This window comes from Diceros bicornis, chromosome 3 (assembly GCF_020826845.1).
Source record: "Diceros bicornis minor isolate mBicDic1 chromosome 3, mDicBic1.mat.cur, whole genome shotgun sequence".
NCBI lineage: Eukaryota > Metazoa > Chordata > Mammalia > Perissodactyla > Rhinocerotidae > Diceros > Diceros bicornis.
The window spans coordinates 41,645,542-41,672,655 of NC_080742.1; the positions used below are offsets into that span (position 1 = coordinate 41,645,542).

General features: G+C 34.1%; 1 protein-coding gene across 1 annotated transcript in view; it reads right to left on the reverse strand.

The window, feature by feature from the left end:
• Positions 1-1,368: 1,368 nt before the first annotated feature.
• The window catches only part of AGMO (alkylglycerol monooxygenase), a 326,257-nt gene continuing 300,511 nt past the window's right edge, over positions 1,369-27,114 (reverse strand). Inside the window, exon 13 of the mRNA XM_058526593.1 lies at positions 1,369-1,589. Within this exon, the coding sequence (XP_058382576.1) occupies positions 1,515-1,589 (75 nt within the window). The 3' untranslated portion in view covers positions 1,369-1,514. The remainder of the gene's footprint in view (positions 1,590-27,114) is intronic.

Genomic DNA, 27,114 nt, shown 5'->3' on the forward strand with positions numbered 1-27,114 from the left:
TTCACATATATTCAAACATATATCCATATTTATACACGACTCGGGGAGAAACCATTAAACTCTTGTGACATACTAAAAACTTACTTAAAGATTTGTGAAACCTGTCTTTTCTTTGCCATTCTTGAAGGATGTAACCTATAGACTGAAGAGTCTTTAGGATGTAGAATAGGAATATTCAGAATTTTTATGTTATAAATTTAGCAATTTCAAGCCAGCAGAGGGCTCCCTGCTTTAACATGATTCTCTATATGCAACATCCAACAAGAACTGTTGGTAAGAGACGAAAGTAGCATTTAATATTTGTTATGGGCTTAAGTATTTGCTCTAACTCTGTGTTAAATTAAGAAGTCTAAAACGATGAATAAAGCAAAGCCAAGTCCCTAGTTCTGATGCTTGAGACATAATTTGTTAATTTTTCTATCACGCAAAATTTAATCTTCCTCTGCTTTTCCAGTTTGGAAAAATAGATGTGCTTCAACTCTGCATCATGAGTCCACATAGACACCAGCAATCTGGTTCTTTTAATAGTTTCACATTTTTCTCTGTTCAAAGCTTAAATAACATATTTAAAAAATAAGGTTAACAAACTGATCAGTGTCTGTAACCCAGTGATAAATATAGGCAAAGCTCAATGAAGGACAGCATTTATTATTTTAGTGCTTATAACTTTGATTAATTAAATTGTGACTTTAAATCTAATATTGGAAGAAGGGAAGAAAAAAATCCAACTGTTTTCAGTCCTCCCCCTTTGAACCTTACCCTGTTTATCCCTGTCAGTTCCCTTCTAATGAAACACTTGGCAGATTTTTACAATCCCAATGAATAATGTACACACAATGTCCAGGGCAATTTTATTTAGAGAGTTTTATTAACATTATTGTGACAATTTAAAATAACACAGAATTACTGCATGCTCCTCAATCGGCCAAAACAAATTGACCAAATATATTAGACATATGTATCACAAATTAATCTGTTGAATAAATGAATTCTGACAAATTCTATTCATTTTCATTTCAGTGATGTCTTTTTCTGTCATGTAGCTCCTTACGTTGTATGGTTTTCAAAGGTAAATATAGCCTTAGGTAGATAACTAATCTAATACATTTTTATGACAACAAATATGTATCTAAGCACAATTTTAGCAAACAGCAAGCAAAAAGTTGTCAAATCAATGCAAATGAAATCTTCATTCTTTTTACTGTTTTTAAGTTTTCTCACTTCCTCTTCTTATACCCATTGGCTTAGATGCTACCAGTGGATATAACATCATTATATTTGAAATCATTTGCTTTCAACCCTAGAAATGAAGGAAAGTGAGTGTAGCTGACTTTAATTTTAACAGAAAATAATAAATGTGGAAAGCAAGCAAGAGTAAATAAGTATATCTATCTTTCATTAAAGAAATGGTTCTTAGAATCATTATGTAAGATAATTATATTTTCACAGGCAGTAGTAATATATTGTAGTTGTGGACAACTGATTAAAACAAGAGAATTGTGTACAAACCTATGTTATTTCCAAGGGCCAGAGGCAAGTTGTTTTATGCTTCTTACTCCCCAGAAAGCAATGCAGATGGAAAAAAAAATCTGAAGAAATAAAACACAAAGAGGAAAAACAATTAAAATTGAATCAATACTTTTGTTCAGCTGAGTTAACAATATCTTTATAGAGGAAAGTGAACATAAACATTTTAGACAGTTAAATTATTCAAAATGAATCTAGCAGTTGTTCACTGATAGAATTTAGGCAACCCAGCTTAAAACACATTATGTGAAGACAGGAGTGGGAGTAAAAAGTTTTGTTTCTGTGGCTTTTTTTTCCTATATTCACAAATCTGGGTCATTTCTAGGGATGTTATGTAAGTTAGCTATTGAATGGAACAGAACTGTCTTCTGGTATTTGGGCATACTGCATGTTGTATGTACTGTATTAAATGATCTCATTGTTTATATAGTTAAAGAAGCCTTTGGAAAAGGAGAAATAAAATCATTATTAAGGAATCATTCCTCTCTGAGGCAATGTGATCTAGCATATTATGAGCTTCACCCAACATGAACTAAATTCTAAACACTACTGCTGACTTACCTTCTCAATCTTTTGATCTTATCAGGTGTAAAAACGTAACTGTAAAATCCTCTTTAAAATTGAACACATAGGGTCTGCCCCATGGCTTAGCAGTTAAGTGTGCGCGCTCAGCTACTGGTGGCCCAGGTTCGGATCCCAGGCGTGCACCGACGCACCGCTTCTCTGGCCATGCTGAGGCCGCGTCCCACATACAGCAACTAGAAGGATGTACGACTATGACATACAACTATCTACTGGGGCTTTGGGGGGAAAAAAATAAAAGGAGGAGGATTGGCAATAGATATTAGCTCAGAGCTGGTCTTCCTCAGCAAAAAGAGGAGGATTAGCACGGATGTTAGCTCAGGGCTGATCTTCCTCACAAAAAAAAAAAAAATTGAACACATAAATAAATCATAATAAGCAGCCATAAGAGTTCATTGAGTTTACTCCTTTGATTTCAAGTAACACCACACATTCCCAATAAATCACCAAAAATTAGCCAAATAAAACTCTTGATTTCTAATGATCCCAGTAAAAAGGATTATATAGTCATCCTCATAAGAATTCAAGGTTGCAGAATTTTTAATTATGCATAATCTAAATGCTATAACGCCATAATGCACATATCTTTTACTTCTCTCGAGGTAAGCCAGGCACTGGTCATAGTCTTTAACCATCAGAGCTTTCCTAAGCCAACCTTTCCCATGACTTTTACCAAAGCATTAAAATTAGCTATAGGATTGCTTTTATAATCTCCATTTTAGGTGTTATTATTATGATGATAAAAGAGAGCAATGCCCAAACAGCTGGGGTTATTAAGAGAGCTAAGCAAGAGTTTCTCTATATTTTTTTTATTGTGCAAACTTCCTCTCCAAACTATTAAAATAGTGATCTTCTCCTCAGGAAGAAGATCACTATTCCTGAAAGATCTATAAAAATATACAAAGGAGCACATTTAAGTAATAAGATGGAGGCTTGGGGAACATTCTGGGGTGATGGACTAAGATGAAGCTAAGGCCATTAACTGAGGCCAGCCACTAATTCACAGAAAATACTTTGAACTGTGGTGATTTTGCTCCTAAAGTCTACTATGAAAAAACAACAACAACAAAAAATCCTCCTAAACATTGATATTTAAGATGTTATGGGTAGTTTGTTCAGTTTCATATGAACCTTCTAGTTCTTTCTAGAGAATCATTATCCTTCACATTTGCCAATCTGATCATTTTCTTCAAATCCATGCATTCCTTTCAGCCTATAACATCCCCAATATGAAAAAACATACCAAAAATAAAATCAACAGTTGTATTGAAGCAGAAGTCAAGAATAGTATTAACATTTTGGAGTTGCCTCAGAAATCAAATACAATATATTTAAAGGCTGATTTTGATTTTGTTTCTTTTGATTGTAATTCAAGAAAAATGACCTCATGGGATTTCTCACGATGGTGCCAAGTAAAATAATACCAAGATTGGGGAGTATTTGTGAAAGCCCTTAGATTGTACAACAAATTATATTTGTTTATGAAGATAGGTTAAAGTTGACAGAGGGACAACTGAGAAGACAACTTTCAAGTGGGACAGAGGTGATAAACCTATAATATCAGGATAAACAGTTTAATTCATAATATTCATTGAGCAGCTAATAGATACCTTGGGTTGTATAAGGTACTGGAGTCTGAATATATTTGGCAATAGAAGTTTTTAACTGGTTTTGAATCTAGTGTCTAGGGTCATAAGAATTATTTCCAGAGGTGAAGACTGGGGAATATGATTTCAGTGAAACCTCTAAAATTGTATGTAAAATTTTGTAAGTATGTCATAATTTTTCTCTTCCCCACTCCTACCCACTGGACTACCCATACTGTCATGTGGGATCCCAGAAATATTAAGAACTTCTGATCTAACAAGAGAGTGAAAAAGATTCAATTCAGTTCATGCCTTTCTTGTTAATCTACCATTTCACGTCTAAATCTTTTCACTTTTGAAACTGTAATTCAAGTCCTATTTCCTTAAGGCCCACCGCTAACTAAAAAGCAAGGATCTTGTCTTTTCCAATTATCTAAAATGCCTTTAGCTTTTTAACAAAAAATATAATGCTTTACAATTTGTAGTTTTATTGTGTTTCTCTCTGTTTGCTTGTTTTCCAGACCCCTATGTATTATTCCTCCAAAGAGATGGGGGAGAAAAGCTGAGAAAGCATCGGGGTCAGAATCAGATTCAATACTAACGTGCACTGAGCCCTTTGCTGAGGCCAGGCATGGTTCTAGGTACCTTTACCAGATTATGATGTTTAATTCTCATGACGAACCTTGGAGCATTCGTATCCAGTTTGCCGATGAGACAAGGGAAGCTCAGAATTTATGTGGTTTACCAAGAAATCACAAAGCTACTAAATATCAGTGCTGGGATGATGTTTTTTGTTTACTTAATGCCCCCCAGACAATCTAACTGCACATCCTGGAAAGTCAGCTTAGTGAATATGAAAATCAATAGCGAATTCATTTCCTCTTTTTTGGTAATCACCTGCACGTGCCTGGTGATTTTTGAGTCAGTAACTGCTAGGTTTCTGAGACCTTTTCAGAATCAATATTTTACGCATAAATCAAAGTTTTTATATATAATGAAATCCAGATTGGCACGAGATCATAGAAATTAAATACAATGAATATGTCCTTCTAAAAATATGCATGACTTTGAAATATTCACCTTGTTCCATTAGAAAATAAGTAGGAAAAAACAGATTTGCTTGAATGTATGCGTGTGTATGTACGAATATATATAATAGATCTAAATATACATTTCACATATAATTTTAAGCTAGAAAATTATTTAACATGGACTCACATAACCACTTGATTATTACAGTCATTTCATTTAAAATTTTTCCTTGTCCAACCTGTCTCTTAATTTTTGTATTAAGCTGTTCATTTTAGTTCTCCAGTTGATAGTTGATCAGATTAAATGCATCATCTGAGATAACTGTTCATCAACAATCAACTATTTATTCAGTGAAGCCGGGAGAATTACTACTTAGGCTAATGTAAGAATAACTGGCAACCACAGAGGGTTTTTTTGCCGTACTCTTCTCTAATCTATAGATGTGATGTTTCTGGATATGTACAAACTCAATGAACACTTATTTTATCCTAGGTCTGGGCAAGTCCCATGATTTTAACAGCTGGATTCAAAATACGAAACAGAGGAAGTTCACTCTTGGTGTCAAGCCCTCCTTGTGCTAACACATCATTAGCGGCCTACGTCTTCAGGCTATTTCCTTGACTTCCCAGGGTCCTCGACTCTGATGCCTGAACTTTGTCCTGTACATTTCTTCCACTCCCTTCCAAAAAGTTCATCGATTGGCAGGTGGCTAACCTGAGCTACTAATCAATACTAAAGTGCCAGTGGGAACTGATATGTCATTCTGCTGCTCTTCTCCATTATGTCTGTGTTTTAAGAAGCTTTATTAAAAATGGCTCCACATATGAGCAAATCAGGCATCTAATCCTAAAGGAGAGAGAATAGTATCAGAAGAAGTATTTGTGTGCATGTGGCGTCTCCTCAAACTGCTGCCCCTCCAGTTACAAAGCTAGCGGATTGTTCTTACACCTGTGTACATATCTGTCTCTGTTGGTTTGAACCCACCTACTACATTTATTAATAAATGACCTGATGAGCAAAGAAAAACAAATATCACCTTGAGCAGTGGACAATTTCCATTAGAACTAGCTAGCAACATCACACACTTCTCAAATCATTTAACCTTTAGATAAACTTGCAAATAAAATGAAAACATTCGAGTACTTGAAAAATTACCCACAAGAGAAATAAAATCTCTGTAATAGCTGAAATTTATTTTGATTCCCAAACATATACTTATTGTTATAAACACTGAAAAAGATAACACTCACTGAGCTATAATATCTCACTTTATGCCTATTCACAGTGGCAGCATAATGATGTACACTAAATAACTAAAAAGTTGAACGAACAGATTAGAAAAGCTAAGTCATTTTGTAAATGATGGGTAAAATTGCTTGCTAAATTCTACCTTGCCAAGGAAGAAATTTGAGATATTTTAAATATGAAATAGCATTTTTGTGAAGATTTGAGACTTAATCACTTTCAAATAATTAAAAATATGTATATTACCATTTACTCCCTTGAGTAAATTTTCAGGCAAATTTAGACTTTTGCATTGATTTCCTAAAATTCTCCGGGAATCGATGTACCTATTTTGCATCCCTAACAAATCATACCCTGCCTATAAATGGAAGAGTGTATTTTTACCTAAACATTACTTCTCTGACATTGATGAGGTTCTGATAAGGTTCATAAAATACCAGTTAACTGGCTATTTAACACAACTATAACAACCACAACAGCAGCAATTTGTTTTAAGGGAAACACATTAAACATATAGAAATTTTTACTAAATTATTTGGAAAAAAATAAAACCAGTTCTTTGTTAAATATACTTTTTAACATAATATTTTATTTTTTAAGAGATGACCATTTTCTACTGTACAGATAAGAACTTAGAGATCAAAACTGAATTGCTACAAAATATCTCTATTTCCTATTAATGCAAGAGAAAGAATAAACATAAACAGAACTAGAGTAGAAATTGAAGCCAAATGTACTGACGGTCCTTCTGAAATGAAAACGTTAGGAAAGTATTAGGTAATGATAGATTTTTTTCCCCTAGAATTTTGCAAGAACACAATTTGACAAATGCCAACTCAAAAGAAATTAAGACATTGATTTTACTTCCAGTATATTCTATATATGACCAAAATACTTAGAGTCATATGCAGACAAATGAACAAAAGTCTTAAGAGAAATAATTTCCAGACACCCCACCTATTGCTTGGAAGTCTTGTGTTTTCTCTCTGTTTATTTCTATATCCTATTCAAGAGCAAATGTAATCACAGCTATGTTTAATATGTGGTCTTATAAAGATTCATTACTATTTAGACTTTAAATTAAACATTATTATTTTACATTAGTTGTAAAATATACATTAAATTCTTAACTAAGGAAAAGCAATATAAAAAGAAAGTTGATGTGAATGCTGATGTGATAACAATGCCTTATTTGAAAAGAATATATATTCTCCTCAATCATTAAATATCTTCTGATAGTTTTTAAAGAAGAGAATTTACTAACTATACCATGATCATGTTTTTTTAAAGAAAATAAACACAAAATAAACATTACAACAAAGTTTTAAAATAATTCAGCTGAACTCTAAACCTGAAAAGGCAGATATTTTACTATTTTACTATAGTGAGGGCAAAGGACCCTTATAATTTTTGTGACAAAGTACTAAGTTAATTTAGACAACAAATGCAGAATCTTCATTGCAACCATTTCTTCAGTTCCCCAGAGATGAATAATTTATTCACTTCTAAAAGTCTAAACTGCTCAAGAAAGAAGTATCCTTTCAATAATACTCCCATAGAATATGCTATTGTTTATCTATACCACATTTGAGCTATCACAATAACATTTGAAAACAATAGATAGCAAAAAGATTAGAAATCACGTAGGTAGGTCTCAAAACCTACCTACAATTCAGAGCATATACTTGAAGACAGTGGCATGAATTAGCTACCATGCATGCAAACCCATCTGTTTGAAATTGTGTAAACCATAATTAGCATAAAGTGAAAATAGATGCTGTTTCTCAAAAACTTCTGTGGATTTTTCATCTTTGAATTCAAAGCTATGAATCAAGTATCTTTATAGGTATGTGCCTTTAAAAATTTTCGATATTACCAACCTCTGTTCTAAGAGTATAGCCATCCTGTAATATGGATTTTAAAATTGCCTTTGATTACTTACTACATTCCTGCTTTTCCTATATACAATGAAACATCTTTGATTTATATCGATTTCCTGGAAAATTTCTAAATATTTTAACACACATTCTCTCAATATCCAGGCTTCCTTCTTAGTTTTTTCCAGGCTATCTTTTTTTTTGGTTTTGTTTTGGTTTGAAGTTTGTCAAAAGGACAGGTACAAAGAAATGCCTCGCTTACCACAACTAACACATAGAGAAAAACTAAACAGACAACCAAAGTTGGTTAGACATGATTTATCTCCATAGGGTGGCCAGAACACGTGCCTTGTCAAAGTTGAAGCCTGACCTTATATTTTTCTAATCATCCAAGTTCTTAATGCTATAGAAGGGCAAGACTTTTTAGAACTTTTTCTTGAACTACAAAAGAAAAAATAATATGGAGACATGGAGAGAGAGTTGCAATAAGGTCAAATTAATACAAGACCAAATAGCACCTGTGAGAAAGACCATTAGGGTGAATGTTGACCATTCTGTTGGGAAAAATATCTTAGGAAAGGTGTACTTTATTGAAAGAATCTTTTTATGCTCATAATCTTCCTCTTATACTTACCATGGAGCCTCAAATTCTTTACTTTTTACAAATGTGAGAAGGAAAATAAATCAGGGCAACGAAAAATTTTAAGGGAAGTGTGTTTTAGCTTTTATAAAGTTGGAAATAAAATAAGAATAGAAAAAGTAACAAGGCACTTGATGAATATTACCTAGTTTGACTCTGTGTTGAAACTTTTTATATGTATTAAAATTAGTGATGGGCAAAACCATTAAAAATAACCTGACCCCTTGCTCTAAAAACTATGACTGTACTTTTTTTGAGCTATAAGATAGATCAGTGAATTTAAAAATACATTAATTAAATTTCTTTTTTGTACTTTCATATTTCTGCAAATCAGTTCTAGCTACAACTTGAAATAAAATTTCATTTAATTTTCCTGAGCATGCCTAACATTGGCACAAAATTGTTTGCCTCGTATCCAGTATGTTTTGAAACTGAAGATTTTTGAATAAAGTGTTGCTGGATTAATCATGGTCTTTAAGTGTCCTAACAGAACTCTCTGTAATGATGAGAAACATGATATTTAATCTAAAATTCAAAACACTACACCTTTCTAATATCCTTTTATTTCTGACTACTGAAATTTAAAGCATTTACATTCTAAAATCAGAGCTTTGTTTCAACAAAAATTACCAAGAAAACCATTCAGTCTTAATCCACCAAAATGCCATTTTCATGGTAAATGAGAGGCGGACCCTGCCAAATAATCCATCACAACAGCATATTGATTTTCAATGTACCCTACGTAGCAAAAGCCAGCTCCTGACATCTCTCGGACAGAAATCAAGAGCCTAGGTCGTCTCACGTGGATAATATTTTTTGGTACTTCATGTACAAAAATTTATATCTGGAAGAGCGTATGTTTACGAAAGCAGAAAACCATTCAACACTGTTAATCCAGGATTTTTTGCATGCTGTTAAAAAACTTTGTACTTTGTACTTGCTTACTATCTAGGAAACAAAACAAGTCTCAAAAAATGAGTTCATTTTTTGGGGAAAAAAATGCCATGTTTACAGAAATAATAGTGATGTCTGGTTTTAAAAACAGGACAGTATATCTTGGAAAGATATGTTTTGAAAAGATCCCTTTGTATTGTTTTTGCTTGTGTCAAAGGGATGGTGAGAGCCCCAGTAAACGGGAACCTCCCAGAGTAGGCTAAATAGAAGGCTGACAGCCCACATATGGCTTGCAGCTTGGGGGATTTCTCTCAATGTTCTGCCAGAGATGGGACTGCCCAACTGGTTTCTCGTGTTAAGTCCTTAGTCATAAACTGCATCCTACTAGGCCAGCCATGCCAGAACTGGACCCAAGGGTATAGAGAGGCTTGGCTGATGGGAAACAATGACTGCTTCCTAAGGAAGCCACAGCTGCTTTCCTGAGAGACACCCCAGATGCCTGAATTTCCCCTTACTTTCCATTTTGACTACCTGTTCTGGCAAAAGTTCCAACAAAGGGGGAGGCAGGCAGCAGGCACCCAGCTGTTTTCAATAAGCCTTGGCAATGTAGGTACTGATTACATAAACACTACAAATATTTAAAGAGCATATTTTCTTGCTTTTAAGCTATAAAAAAGGTGTGAGCCTGTACCAACACCTTATATCTCCTCTGCTCCAAATAATGATAATAACAATGACGACGACGATGATGATGATGATAGTAATAATAACGGCTAATTATGAGAGTAAAGGTTATTAAAGGAAATATGATATCATGAACTGCTGGGAAAGAGCTCAAATTATACAGAGAGAATAGGACAGATGTGAAATTTCCACGTTTCAGGGGCAAGAATCTTTTTTTTTTTTCCTTTATGAAACAACAAGGTCAAAATGTGCACTTAATTTAATTGATGTCTTATTTTTCCCACAACCCAGGCGAAAAATCAGATTTTGCATTATCCATTTGCATTATAGTAAATTTTCCTTTTAATTTACATATATTCAAAAATACTATTTTAAACTCTGAATATATGTAAAATATCCAAGAAAGTATATTAATGAAATATTACATAAAGTCCTCTGTTTATATTGATATCAGGTCCAGAAACCGAGAGAACATATTGATTTACGTTCTAGTTAAGATGAGTTTTCTGGCTTAAAAAAAATATAAATCCACTTTTTGGATCCGATATTTGAAAACTGAAAGATTTAAATAACTCACTTATGCTTATAGCTTACAAATTCAGGTTTATCATTTTTTAATGTTTCTTATATTTGACATATTAGATCAAGAATCTAAATAAACATCATAAGAACTGAATCAGAGCTTCAGTTATCTATATTCCCAGGTGACTATTCAATTTCTTGAATAACAAAGTGATGTTCCTGTGACAAAGAACAGAATTGCATTTAATTTTTACTTTAAGATTCTCATTTATTTTTACCTCAGTGATTCACAAAAATGATCTTTGGCTATGCCAATTCTCTTCAATATAGCTATTATTTTTGCCATAATTTTCTTTCCTCTAGGATGGTGGTATATATTGGTTGGTATGAGTTTTAAATTAGACTCTTTCAAAGAACAAATGCTCCTGAATAAAAGCAGCAGAAGGAATATTTTTCAAGTTGTTCTAGAAAAATAGTTTTAGACAAAGTGATCAACTGCTAATTTAAAAACAAAGTTATTGACAGGAAATCTGAATATCATTGGTAAATTAGTGAATAGACTAAGAATGATAAATCACATACACATTACAATTAACTTGGGACATAAAGCTATCCTAGACAAACCAGAATAAGTTTGGAAAATGAATAAGATTAGGTTGCCCCAACTCACCACAAGTTATTTTGCCTCAGGAGATTACTTAGAATTTCAGTTTCTGCCTCTATAACATGAGGATAATAGCTTCCTTAACTTTTCACAAGACTATGGTGAATATTGACTCAAATGTTTTAAATTGTAAAGTACTATAAAGATATCAGATAGACTATTAAACTCTGCTACTTTTCTTGCTAAAAAGATTCAATAAACTAAAAGTGAAAACACAGAGTGACAGATAAGGAGACATGAATTATAAATAGAATTTGGAACATGAGAGATTTTAGCAAGCCAGCTCTTTGTCATTGACAGTCGTAGGTTAAAATGACACTTTTAAACCTGTGGATATATAATTATTGCTGTGAAAATACAGTTCTCCTACAAAGTAGGGTAAGATTTTTAGTAAGCACAATTATAGATAGATCACTGTTTGGAGTATTTCCATTAGGTATCTCATTCTGTAAGAACATGGAGTGCTATGTTTTGGATGAGCTTTTATAATGCCAGCCTTTTGAAGTATATCTTTTGGGGTCCTAAAATCTTTTTTATTTTAATTCCTTATTTGTGATGCAAAAAATATGGAATAAATAATAATTTCTAATGATTCTCCCTCTCACCCCCATTACCAAACTACTGTTTTGATATTTCATATGTATTCACATCTAAAATTATGTTAAAAATAATTATTTTTACACAGATATTATTCCAGAGGAATCCTGAGCAATATAATGAAAAATATCGTCCTCAAAAATTCTACAATAAATAAAGAGATAATTCTTTAGTGGTAATATTTCTTGAAATATTCTTTGACAGATGTCAAAGAATAAGAGTAGTTATTTCAGTAGTAGTTTCAGTTGATGCTACTGTGTTTATTTGACAAATGTTAAATAAAAAGAAATATATTAAGCAAAGCTGAGAAAAGACAATTCTGAGTGAACTAAGTTAATGGCATGATACATTTTTTGACTAGGGGATTGACAATATAACGGCAAAGAGAGTGGCCAAACTTAAGGGACATTAACGGAAGAAGAATGGTAAGAAAAATGCCACTGGGGAATTATTATTATTTTTCTGCTTTATTTGCTTTCTTGCTTTGCTTTATTGTAAACAACACCTTGCTAGACAATCAAAACTCTGGAAAAACTATTAAAGATTCCATGATAGACCCAATGTAGGAAAATCTAACATATTAAAGTCACAACTGCCAAACTAATAAAGCTTAAAAAAATACCTATGTTATTCTAAGTATTTACTAATTATTTATTTAGTGCTAGGTGTGGAGTCCATAAGAAAAAATAGCATGGCATCTACTCCAAAGGTGATTGTACGCACAAAAAATTACATTGAATCGTTAAGTTGTATTTATTACACAAATATTTATCACACTCTTGCTTTATGCCAGGCATTTGTTGACAGAACACACTGGTCAGCAATATAGTCCCTGAATTCATAGAACTGAGATGTACCCAGTTTTCCATGAACATATCTACTAAAGGCTGTTATTTTTGCATATATCTTATGTCTAACTCTTCAGGTAGAACTATCTTCACAATATTGTGGTTAAATACAAAAGAAAAAATGTTTTACTAAAATGAGGTCAATCACAGAGTTGTGCTAAATTTTCCACTGACAGCTCATTTGTAAAATGAACATATCCACTACAGCTACCTTATAGGGTTCTTACATGAGTACGTGGTGAATCATCTTTATCAGCAAGTAGAGGGTGTCCTAAGAACCTAAGAGCTCAGTGTTTTGAGTTGTATTTTTTGAATACAAAAGAGGTGGGCTGGAATCATGGTTCCATCTTGATCAAGTTATTTAATGCTGCTATGCCTCAGTATCTTCATCTGAAACACGTGGATGATCTTACAAGGTTGTTGGAATTATTAATTGAAATGCTGTATATAAACACTTATTACAGGGTTTCATATATGCAAGCTCTCAACAAATGGTAGTAGTTTCAGTTGATGCTACTGTGTTATTATTGTCACTATTGATACTAGGTCAGCTTCTACAGCAGTGTTTTCCAAACTTTGTTTTGAAAATAGTTTATAGCAGTTCTCTCCATTATATTTAACTTTTTAAATTTTTCAATTATTATTTGTAAATTATAAGATGTATAAAAACATTTCTTTTAAAAGATGGATGGGATAAAACAACTGTAAATAGAAATTCTGTATTTTCTTTCTTTCATCCCAATGGATCTTCTCATCCATCACTTTTGAAAGCCATAATTACGAGGATAAAAATGTCTTCAAAATTCCAAAGTTTGGTGCCGTGGAAAAAACACTGGCTGAGAGCCCTGAAACCTAGGTTCTCATCCTTTCTGTCCTGAAATAGTTCAGTCATTTTATTTTCTCAGGATGACAGTTTCTTTTTTTGTCCAATGAGAGAGTAGAAATAGAAAATCTCTAAGGACTATTCTCAGTTCTATAATCTGAAAAATAATAGAATTGGCCAGCACAATATTATAATGGTAGAAAGTTCCCAGGATAGCTCTCAGAAATAATTAAATTTGTAATAAAAAAAAAACACACCAGAAATACTTCTTCATCTTGTCCTAATTACTAGCACAATAAGGTAATTAAAAGAACAGAGGAAATGACAGGGAAAATCCTTTTAAAAAGTCATTCTCCACACATGTGGAGTATATGTAGAGACTAACAAAGAATGGAAGGGATGGATCCCATATTGTCCACTTTTAGATATCAGGACCCCTAATCTTCTCGTTGGACATAAGCTCATCTTTTGGCATTCTGCTGCCTGAAATTTAAAAAGCTAAGACACACTAGGTTCATCTTTGAAAAAATAACTTAGCGGGCGTTACCAAAAAGGTACAGAGAAATAGCAACAGTAGTGATTCTTACAAAACTTCGCAGAGGTGTGTACTGAAATAAAAAGAAGTGCTGGACAATTTTGATAGTTATTGATACACAATGATAAGTTTTAAGGACAACAGAAATTTCAGAGGTAAAATATTTTGCCTGTTTGTGTTTATAGTTCAAGAGATACAGGGCCTGGCCCGGTGGTGCAAGCGGTTAAGTGCGTGCGCTCTGCTGCGGTGGCCAGGGGTTTGCCGCTTGACACGCCACACTGTGGCAGCGTTCCATATAAAGTGGAGGAAGATGGGCATGGATGTTAGCCCAGGGCCAGTCTTCCTCAGCAAAAAGAGGAGGATTGGCCAATGTTAGCTCAGGGCCGATCTTCCTCACACACACAAAAAAAACTCAACAACAATTCTACCTCAAGAAAGCTGGGGGAAAAAATACAGTTTAGTCTAGAACGAATTATAAAATGAAACCTTCAAAACTATTTTTATCTAGTCCATAATTCATTGTTGATTATTTCTCTCTCTGATGAGGGAGAAAGATGGGAGAGGGTGGGGGAGGGAGATTATTATTAGGATCCTTAAAAATAATTATTATATTGTAAAAAATCTGGGGGAAACTTGTAACCAATGTAAAATATTGAATAAAGGACAAATTATGCTTTAGTACAGTATGAATTTTGAGAAAGTGTCTTTGTAGCTGCAAATGTGTTTATAATTATGTCAAAAAGTATATTTTATGGGTTCTGGGGAAATATGTTAATAATTCTCTTAAATAAGTAAGGGCAAGTGGAAGCTACTTGGTTAGCTTCTGAAGTTAGCACATACGACAAAATTTGTCTAGAGTTAAAATAACCTGAGAAAATCCCTTAAATAACCCATATAGTGTAATATACATGGTTTTGTGTATACAAACCCTTCATGGTAATTCTTTCACACACTGAATTTTGAGAGCCATTGTGCTAGACTAAAGAAAGTAACCAAAGAAAAGTCTCTGTAATTGTTTGACAATTTAAACTGATCTTGCCTTTAGGTTAAGTAGCAAAATTTATCAGAAAAAAAAAAAAAAGGAAAATAATTGGATGATGAGCTCTAGATTGTTTCTGCTTCTCTGTAGGGTTTACTCTTTTTATTTTTAATATTGAGCCTCTATTGTCCTAGTACATCTTAAATGGATGTGTTTGCTTTTGTGAGGGTCAAACAAGATAGCGGAGAATATCCTGGAGTTAGCAGTAAATTTCAAATTCTGAGAGCAGCTTAAATGCACATATGATGTCATTCCACTTTATCTTAATAAACAGGAGGATATTTAGTTTGGCTTCTTTGACAGAAAATTTTGTTTTAAAGTGATATTTTAGCTGCCCTCAGCTTTCTGTGTCCCTTGCTATTTCTAACTGCATCTTTGACAGCCATGATCCTATAAGACCTATGCAGGCAGCAGTTTTATTTCAAACATTTACATGAATAAATCCAATATAAATTCTGTCACAACAAATGTGATGTATCAGGACTTTGTTATAAGTAGAGTAAACTAATTTTAGATTTGAATACTATCTTTTTTCTTCACCTAATTATGACCCTTTGCAATGAACCAGATAGTATTTAGTACAAGGATTTCCCTTGTTATGAAGCAGGAGTTATGCAGAGAAACTTGACAGAATCCTGGAATAGGATAACTGTTGTGACCTTGAAAATTTCACCAGGATGAATAGTGACTAAATTACATTAAAATTGACTGAGTTTTTCTATGCTCTTATCAGAAGAAAGCATACATATTCATAAATGTTATTTTTCTTTCTTTTTCTTTTTCTCTCTCTTCATTCTTTTCTTTGCTGTGGTGAAGTGAGTTACAAGCTCCCGTAAGACCTGAAGACTCAACACAGCTTGGGTTGTGGACCGGATTTCTCCCATGTGAGTTTGGTGGCCGGGTCAGTCGGAATGATATTAGTACATTCAATTTTCAAAACACACACACAGGAACAGATGTGTTTTATTGGGACTGCAAAATGAAGTTCAGAAATAAGGGGGTCTGGGTAATGTTCTGGTACATATGGTTAGAGATCATGGTATGAAACTAATTCCTGCTGATGATCATAACTTGTCTGTGTGAAAACTGGTTTATAATATTTGTGTATAGCACTATGAAGAGTATCAAAGCTACCAAGATTTGAAACAGTGTAGCAGGAGCTCCAGAACTTTATGTAAATTAACCCCACAACATGGAACACATTAACTTGAGGGTTTCAGGAATTTGGAACTCAGAATGCCTAGGATGTGGGTTTAATTGAAATGCAGTATTATGACAATCAATTTTTCTCTTGAGACAGAATTTTTTAAGGTGCATGCAAACGTATAATTGAGCATTGACATATTGCATCATAGTGATACATTTTAAACAACCCATATCTGCCTCACAATATTTATTTCACCGAAATACCACTGGATATTGAAAGATTCCTCCTTTAGAGTCCAGCCATCTGAATAAATGAACAGTACACTGAGGTGAGCCAGTCGACTCTCAGATGGAGCCAGGCCTCAGAGGCTCACACATACACAAAGCACTTCTTCTGGAAAAAATGTTTCTGGGTTTTCAACATAAATCAGGGTCAACACATAATACAATCATACTCTAGTACATTTAAAAGCTGGAAAACAGTCTAACTAGGACGATGATGCTTCCAGCAAACCTTCAGGCCAAATAGCAATCAGAAAGAGAATTCATGGCTTTGTGATCAAACCTCATCTCTGTTCAGGTCCATGAAGGGGTTGCCTGCTCTCCTGGGGAAATTTTAAATGGGAGTTAGAAAACTACACTTTCTCCATGGCTATGATTTTACAGAATTTCTTTTTTTATTTTCTCTTCTTTTTTTTTAAACTGTAGCCACAAATGGATATACTTGCGAGTAATTTTAAATTCCGGGAGCTTTATTTTCATACCATGACAATTAACGTATGCTTATATGGCAAAAGAATAAGCCAAATCTTTTGTGTGAAATTCTATATGCATCATTTATAAATAGTAGTAATAATAAGATTTAATAATAATAATAAATTTTTAATGGTAAAAAATGTCTATTACAATATAAAAAATCCTGTTTGATCAAATTGTATATTGGATTCAGAATATGCCAGATAAAATCAGGTATATTATTGTATAGGTTCTTTTTTATGTAAAATATAAAGCCTAAAACTAAGAGTTGCTTCTTGCATGGCCGAGTTGGAAGCTCCAGGATCAACAGATCAACACATACCCATTGAGCATACATTATATTCCTAGATATGTGCTAGAACCAAGTGATGAAGAAATAATATAAAATAATAATAGATATAGAGATAATATAATACGGATTGTCAAAGAGGCTAGGACTTCCTGTAGAGTGACAGATTACCCAGACACAGAACATCCGTCTACTACAAATATATTGGAATTCTGGAGAAATGCACCTTTTGAAAACCTAATACATGCCCTATCTCAAAAGAAATAAAGAGAACAGTAGATGCTGACAGAAAAGAGCAGCAGAGAGAGGGAATACAAAGCGAGAGCTGGAGTTTTAATCTCCAATTGGGCAGTGTAATGTGGCCTTGAATCTATGAGAGTTGTGGTAGCTGGAAATGATAATCCTCTAAATGATGCCCGATCCACGAAAAGGTACTGGAAAAACAAACACTGGCCCAGAGAAGCGGCAAGGATGCTTTTAGTTGACCCTGTGCTACAAATGGGAAAAAAATGAAAGTGTTCTGTGAGAAACTGAAAACCAAATTTGTTCTACAAGTGGGTGTGGTTCCGATATCCAAACTTGAGAAATAACATAAAACTGAGTCTGTAACATGAAATTGCTGAGGCCCTAAAAGAAAGAAATGTTGAATACCATCGAGATGCTTTCATATGCTGAAGAGCGTGAGAAGCCCAGGGATAAAACAATCCCGACTGAGGAAGAGCTCAAAGTAAAAATTTAAATGCACACACGCACATTTAAAAAAACAACGAACATCCTGAGGGAGATTTTAACATATGCAACACATGGACACCACAAATATAAGAAGTAATGGAGAAGTTGGAAAGATAGTATAAAGAATTTTTTAAACTTTTAAAGAGATAAAAAAATAATAGAAATAATGAGGAACAAGCAAGCGACTGAAAAAAAAATAGCAGGTAAATTTAAACGTAAACTAAACAAAAACATCTCAATATACATACGGTTATTGAAATTAAAAATTCAATGAGTTGGTTAAAAAATAATTATACACAGAAGAAAATAAAATTAGGAAACTGGAAGATGGAAATACCACAGAGAGAGGTATAGAAACTAAAATATGAAAAAGAGTTGGAGATGTGGAAGTCAGAATGAGAAATCTAACATGTGTCTAATTGGAGTTCAAGAAAGAGGAAGTAGGGGGGCCAGCCCGGTGGGTAGAGGTTAAGTGCACTTGCTCCGCTTTGGCGGCCCGGGGTTCTCGGGCTCAGATCCTGGGTGCGCACTGAGGCACGGCTTGTCAAGCCATGCTGTGGCGGTGTCCCATATAAAGTAGAGGAAGATGGGGGGCCCGCCTGGTGGTGCAAGCAGTTAAGTGCACGTGCTCTGCTGCGGCGCCCGGGGTTTGCCGGTTCCGATCCGCCACGCATGCCACGCACCAATGCGCTGCTTGTCTGGCCATGCTATGGCGGCGGCCCATATAAAGTGCAGGAAGATGGGCACGGATGTTAGCCAAGGGCCGATCTTCCTCAGCAAAAAAGAGGAGGATTGGCATCAGATGTTAGCTCAGGGCTGATCTTCCTCATAAAAAAAAAAAAAAAAGAAAGAAAGAGGAAATAAAAAGAATGGTGGAGTGATGACATTAGAAGTGATAAAGGCTGATAATATTTCAGAAGTGAAGGAAAAAAAGAAGACAAGTATCCCTTAATTGAAGAACCAAAATGAAGCCCAAGAAAGTTAAAAAGAAAGAAACAAAGAAAGAAACCAACTACATGTATCTTAGTGAAACTGAGAAAGACTAAGGACAAGGAGATAAATCTTAAGGGAAATCAGAAACAAAAGACATATTTTGTTAAAAAGAAAAATATAAATACACAGTAATAAAATATTTTCAAATCTAAACAAATCTCTTTAAATATCAAGTGTTAACCTATTAGCACAATACCAGCTAACCTGTCACTTAAGATCAAAGGTAAAGTGAAAGCATTTTCAGATAAAGAAAATCAGTTTACCCATCACAAACTATTGCTGAAAAATCACAGAAGAATTTATACTTTATACTTAAGAAAGAATGAAATTAAAGCAAGAAGGACATATGGGTGGCAATTTTAAAAAGAAAACAAAACAAGAGACAAAGGGGGGTGGCGGGGTGCAGACTTTGGGAAAGCAAGTGAACACTGACTTAGTTATAATAGATTGAATAATATTAATCAATAATAACAGATGTTTCCATCCTTCCACCAACTCCCAGCCACCCTCCTCAAAGACAGTGTTGTCTTCTCACCCAGAGTATTAACACTACTAAGTCTTTCACCTTAATTTCTGACTCAGGATCTATTCACACCCTGCCCACTCCAGGCTCACAGAAAGAAGACCAAGTGGGAAAGAGGCTGGTTGCTGCGAAGGCACCAGCCATGTAAACCAGACTATGGCAGGCTTAGCGCTGCCCGCCGTGTGTAGCTGGCAGAGCCTCTGCTGCCCACACGGAACCCTTTCTCGGTCAGTGGGGTGTTGAGTTGGGTCATCTGTCCACTGCTACGGTCAGAGCAAGTTCCACATCTCTGACCTGGCCTTCACGTAAGCAGCTGTGGGCTACGGGCAGCCAGGGGCTCAGAGATGCAGCAGGAGGCTCTTCTCAAAAACTCTGGCCATTTGCTGCCTCCAATTCCCTATTGCTTTGGTATATTGGGCTATGTATTACCTCCTTGAAATAATAAAAGAATAATATTTTCTAAAAAAAAAAATGCTAGTTTAATACTAGTTAGAATTAAATACTAGACAATAATAACATTGGAGATAGATTAGACTTAAAGCATTATTAAATCAACTAAGAACATTAAAATGTAAGACTAATCACTAAAAGAACTGAAACATATAACTTCCAAAATAGCAAAACATTGGTTTGAGAAAGAAGAACAAAGTTGGAGGCATCACACTCCCTGATTTCAAACTATATTACAAAGCTATTGTAGTCAAAACAATATGGTATTGGCATAAAAACAGACGCATAGATCAACGGAACAGAAAAGCCCCAAAATAAACCCACGCATATATGGTCAATTAATTTACAACAAAGTAGCCAAGAATATTCAAGGGGGAAAGGATAGTCTCTTCAGTAAATGGTGCTGGGAAAATTGGATAGCCACATGCACAAGAATGAAACTGGACTCCTATCTTACATCATATTCAAAAATCAACTCAAAATAGACTAAAGACTTGAGTGTAAGAGCTGAAACTGTAAAATTCCTAGAAGAAAACATAGGGGGTAAGCTCCTTAACACTGGTCTTGGCAAGAGTTTTTTTGGACAAACGCAACGAAAAGCAAAAATAAATATGTGGGACTACACTAAACTAAAAAGCTTCTACACAGCAAAGGAAACCACCAACAAAATGAAAATGCAACCTGTGAAATGAGAGAAAATATTTGCAAACCACATATCTAATAAGGGTTAAGATCCAAAATATATAAGAGACTCATACAACTCATTAGCAAAAAACAGATAACCCAATTAAAAAATAGTCAGAAAATCTGAATAGACATTTTTCCAAAGAAGACATAAAAATAACCAACAGGTACATGAAAAGGAGTTCAACATCACTAATCATCAGGGGAATGCAAATCAAAACCACAATGAAATATCACCTCGCACCTGTTAGGACGCCTATTATCAAAAAGACGAGAGATAACAAATGCTGGCAAGGATGTGGAGAAAAGGGAACACTTGTGCACTGTTGGTGGGAATGTAAACTGGTACAGCCACTTTGGAAAACAGTATAGAGCTTCCTCAAGAAATTAAAAATAGAACTATCATAGGATGCAGCAATCTCACTTCTGGATGTATATCCAAAGGAAATGAAATCATTGTCTCTAAGAGATATCTGTACTTTCATGTTCATTGCAGCATTATTCATAATAGCCAAGGTATGGAAACAACCTAAGTGTTGACAGATGAATGAATAAAGAAAATATGGTGTGTGTGTACATATATACACACACACACAATGGAATATTATTCAGCCTTAAAAAAGAAGGAAATTCTGTCCTTCACAATAACATGGATGAACCTGGAGGGCATTATGCTAAGTGAAATAAGCCAGACAGATAAAGACAAACTGCATGGTTTCACTTCTATGTGGAATCTAAAAACACCAAAAAAGGTCAAACTCATAGAAAGAGAGAGTAGAAAAAGTGGTTGTCAGGGGCTGTGGGGTGTGGAAATAGGGGAAAAGTTGGTAAAAGTGTACAAATTTTCAGTTATAAGATGAATGAGGTCTCAGGATCTAATGTATAACAGAGTGACTATAGTTGATATCTGTATAATGATAGTTATATACTATATAGCACTGTATTGTATAATTGAAATATAGTTGATCACACTGTATTGTACAACCGAAATTTGCTAAGAGAGTAGAACTTAACTGTTCTCACCAAAAAAAGAAAAAAAAAAAGATGATAGATGTGTTAACTCAATGGGGAGAATCCTTTTGCAATGTATATCAAATCATCATGTTGTACACTTTAATATCTTACAATTTTATTTGTCAATTATACCTCAATAAAGCTGAAAAAATAAACTTAAAACACATTAACTCTGATAAAATTTGGTTAGTATTAAAACACAGGTATTTTTAATTCTTGTTTTATTTTTGTGTATTTTTGGAAAAAAACTATAGTGTAAAATTATTTTTAAAATTAAAATACAAAAAGAGAGACTGAACAAGACCTGTGAAAGTTCAGGATAGCTTCCGGGTAGAAGTGGTACTCCTGCTGACCTGAGCACCAGATTGGACCCGAGGTGGAGAGAACTAACACAGTTGAGTGTAGAGACCACAGTCAACCTTGTAGAAGGGGTTGGGCTGACTCTCTTTGAACGTTTGAGAGTTAAAGAAAAATTGAAATAGAAGTCTTTCTATGGGGGTTATTCAAGACGAGACTGAGGAATGGAGATCTCATTTGATGACTTAGTGGGAGATTGCCGTTACAAAAGTTTAAAATATGTGAGATAAATTGAGTAGAAGATCATTCAAATCAGGAAACTGGCAGAATCATATTTGGTAAGAGAAAGAGTAATATAAATTCATTAATTTATTGATTAAATTTGTATTGATTACCTCCATGCCTGAGTTATATACAATAATCATTACTCTAAAGGTGATAACTAAAACATTTATTCAGCAAATAATTATTTATTATGGCTCACTTACCAACCAGGCCATTTCTACTCTTACGGGATTTGAATTAGAATAGATAATACAGATTGCTGCACAGACAATTACAATACAGGGTCTGTGTGTAGTAGAGGCACGCAATCCAGTCTGGGAGATCATGGAAAGTGTCTGGGAAGAAAGAGGTGCCTGAAACACAGTACCTCCTCAACTAAGTATTTATGAATGTATGGTTGCATGATTGAACTGATATTTAAATTGAGACACTAGGGATAAAAAGGAGTTTGCTAGTTGAATAAAGGAGAAGGAAAGTTTTGGGGACAGATACAACAATCTAGGAAGGAAAAAAGACCACTCTCTGGAAGAATTAAGAGACATGCAGAGAGGTGTAATCCCAGAAGCACAAGAAAAGAGTAGAGAGAGATGAAGCTTGTATAGGACAGGGCAGACATTTGAGGGGTTTTCATCATGGAGTGATATGATTGGATGCGTTCATAAGCACCTGGTTGTGGTGTGGAGGATGGAGACGGGCAAACTGGATGAGAGACCTGTTAGGACACTGTCTCAGTAAGCTGATGATGACAGTGGCTAGATCTAGACTTGTATTGGCTGTGGGGATAGAGAGAAAAAGATGGATTTAAAGGATTTTAGGGGATGAAACCACGAGAGTAAATGAGTTCCCCAAGGAGTACATACATAAGAAAATATTTATGTGCTCTCCTGATAATCTCCTAACATTTCCAGAAAAACCAGACAGCTTATTACATGTTTCCTGAATATGCCCCAGATCTTTCCTGTTGTACAGCTCTCTTCATGCTCATTCTCTCTAATTCTCTTCTTCTCCAATCCTTATTTCTTTAAATCCCACCCAACCTTCAAGGTGGGCCACAATGTTACCTCCTTCATGGAATCTTCCATGATCTCAATTCTCCATGATATAGAATCTCTACCTCCTCTAAACCCTCAGAATCTTTTTTTCCTAATTTCTTTTATTGCATTTACTACTTACTTTCTGCTATGATGGTTATTGTGTATCTTATGTACCTACCAACTGTGCTTTAAGGCCAGGAAAAATACCAAATCCAATTTGTTTCCTTCTAAAGTACTTGACATCTATCTTGTACATATCAAAGTTAGTCTTTATATGCATTACATTACAATGTATGTAACAATAATATATGGTATTAACCCAGAAATTCTTCATTAAGTATGGATTTACAACTTATTTCAATAGAAAATTAACTTTTTTTTTAAATGTTTAAATTTTAGAACTGATTGTAAAGCTAAGCCTAGAACTGGCTATTGATTGATGTCAATATATACTAATTATTATTATCATCATCATATATGATTTATAATATCCATCCCTTGAAATAAAATTAGTCTAATTTTTAAAGAGTAGGTGTTCAAAGTGATATGTAGTCTTATAATGATCCCATTTTCTGTGATGATATTCATAAATCTTATAAAATAATGAAAACCAGAAAATCATTCAACAGACTTGAGAGAATAGCAAAAACAAAATTAAGATATTGGAATTTTTAATAACTTAGTTTTGTTTTACATCTTCCCAAGATTACAAAGAGAGAGAGGCGAATTGGATAAACTTCTTTTTGTATTTTTCTGAATCAGTGTGCCTCCTTGGTACCGGGCCAATAGAAAATGTAGAAGAATCATTTGGCCCCTATTTGGCTTCTGGATATTGAGGCCATGTGTGTCGGATCAGAGTTACAGGGTGATTTCCATGAATCTATTCCAACCCTTCTGGAAGTAAAGTCCATCTGTCAGCTCCTTGAGCTAGAGCTCAGCTCTTGTAAGTCATCTATCAAAACTTTGGAATCTGGCTGATAATGCTGACTGCTGCAGAGATGCCTTTCATGAAATAACAACTTTACCTACATCATAATCACAGAAAGGGAGGAAAAAGATGACATGATTAAAAAAAAACTTCCTCCTTGTTTTTCTCTTTGAATTCTTTATTTCCCTTGCTGAGACAAAGGGCAATAGTGGCAGCCATACACATACTTCTCTTTCCTCCAAAAAATCAAATACAGAGTCTTGATTTCATAGCAGTCAACTTTGATATTTTTTCTCCTTACTGAGGAGTTGGATATGCTACCTGGTCTTTGTGTGCAGGCATACTGAAAATAAATTGTGGAATTCCTTTTAAAGAGAGAATGAACATATGGGAGCTCTTTTTTTTGTTAAACTATTGTGCAGTTGAATGTTAAACACGCTATCCATAAAATTAAATTTAAGTATCTATTTCTTTCAAGAAATAGCCACTTTCCCTCCCTCTGGAGAGAAACTCAATACAAGAAACAGTTTTACCTCTTTTGCAGTATCTCTGAGTGATTACTAGATACATGTTGTGCAGCTTCATCAATTTCATAACAATTTCTGTCAATCTAAAAGTCAAAGATTCTTAATATTTATAAAGCATTACCCTCTTTACTATCAAATTATCTCAAACTTTACAAAAAAGAAATATATAGACAGCTTAAATTATCTTATAATTATTCAGTTTGAAGAGTAAAACCTCTAATCTTTCCTGCAGTTTTCCTTTGAGGTATTTTGGTCTGAAATACTATCATTGGAGGAGACGACAAAATGTAAGCTTCAAATTGGTCCGTTTTGCTACTTTTTAGTCACTCTATTAAAGCATTTTGGAAAAAACATTATTAATGTTATAAGCCCATTATATTTTGGAAGGTATCTGAAAACAAACAATTAATTAGTTTACAGATATCTGAAAAGTAGCCTCAACTTTTGATTTTCGAAACCAGAATAACCTGAGACTCACCTTACTTAACAGCAAACTTAGACAAAAGGCTCAAAATATTTTGAAAATAAAATAAAGGAGAAGAAAGAAAATGAGAGAGAGAGAGAAAGAGAGGGAGTGAGTTGAGATTTGGTGATTTTTAACATTGACCCAAATATTCTCTTAAAGCAAAAACTTTTCTCTGTGTTAACTCCCTTTTTCAACTTGCTATTTGGCTAATGATTAGAAATGGTCAGTAGTTATTAGCAACCCTACTTGGATACTTCATTATAGAGGTAATGGTTACATCCACTAACTTATCCTCTTAATTTGTTAAATAAATGGTAAATTTTCCCCATCTTCTTATTAGGAAAGTTTTCAGACCTACAAAAAAATGGAAAGAATAGTACTATGAATATCTCTACATCTTCATATCTTTCACGTAAGTTTATAGTTTGTCATATGTGCTTCCCCCATCTTTCTTTCTCTTTCTCTGTCTATAAACACTTCTTAACACTTGAAATTACAAATAGCAAGAATTTTTACCCCTATAAACCTTAGTATTTATTTCCTAAGAACAAGGACTTTCTCCTATATAATTACAAAAGTATCATCACTTGCAAAGAATTTAATATCGATAAAATAATTATCTAATATACAAGCCAAATTCATACTTCTCCAAATATCTCAAATATGCATGTGTGTGCATGTGCACTGGCGTGTGTGTAACCCAGATATACTCAAGAATCAATCATTGCATTTGGTTAAATTTTATATTTAATTCAAACACCACTTTAAGATCTTGTGGGCATAGATGAAGCATAATAGTTAGAATCCAATAACTTTGCAAATTTTAAAATGACCAAAAGGCAATTTTAAGAATATATTGAAATCAGTTCCTGCCAAAATCTAGAAGATGTGAAGAAAATCCAAAATGTCACAGTAATTGGTATTTCTAATTTGATCATTATGCCTGTTCAATTTAGTATTGCTACTAAGTGTTAATAGAAATACTATTATCTGATTTCCAAGATACAATTAGCAGATAAAATTTTTGATAAAATGATAGTTTAAGTGATATCATTATGTTATATTGAAATCCTCCACCATATTTTCAAGTAGAAAATGACTACTTTCTTTTTTCAGAAAAAGATAATTTTCAGAGAAAAAGTGAATCTCATATAGATGTAAGAATGAACATTTGTTAAAGATTGTACTCAGTGAGGAAACCAGGCAGATCTTATTACTGGTTCAAAAGAGAATGTTAAGAACAGGCACATTTACAAAATATTAAAATGAATGTGCACTATGAGACCAAATTGATTTTTGTCATGCGGGGGTGGGAGGCTAGACAGAACAGAATTTACATGTCTACAGATAAGAATTATTTTACATTGCTATCAGGTATCTATAATTTATAGAGTTGTAAAATAGCTTACCTTCAATAAGAATCTGATACTTGAAAAGGCTATTTCTAAGAGTCTAGACAATCTGTAGGTTTTCACTGAAGCACACATTTTTTTTGTTTGTTTGTTTTTGGTGAGGAAGATTGGCCTTGAGCTAACATCTGTGCCAATCTTCCTCTATTTTGTATGTAGGACACTGCCACAGCATGGCCTGATGAGCTGTATGTAGGTCTGCGCCTGGCATCCGAACCTGCAAACCTCAGGCTGCCAAAGCAGAGTACATGAATTTAACCACTAAGCCACCGGGCCAGCCCGTACACATTTTTTTCTTTATCCTTAATTAATATCCGCCCTCACCCATTTAGAATTTATTGTAATGATGACTACATTTAACTTTAGAGGAACAGCAATGTTATGGCATTTGAATTATTGAGATCTGTACAATTAATTGATTCCTGATAAATGGTAAAATAACTCATGAATATGCAAATATGCAAACTGTTTCCATCAGCACCCTTA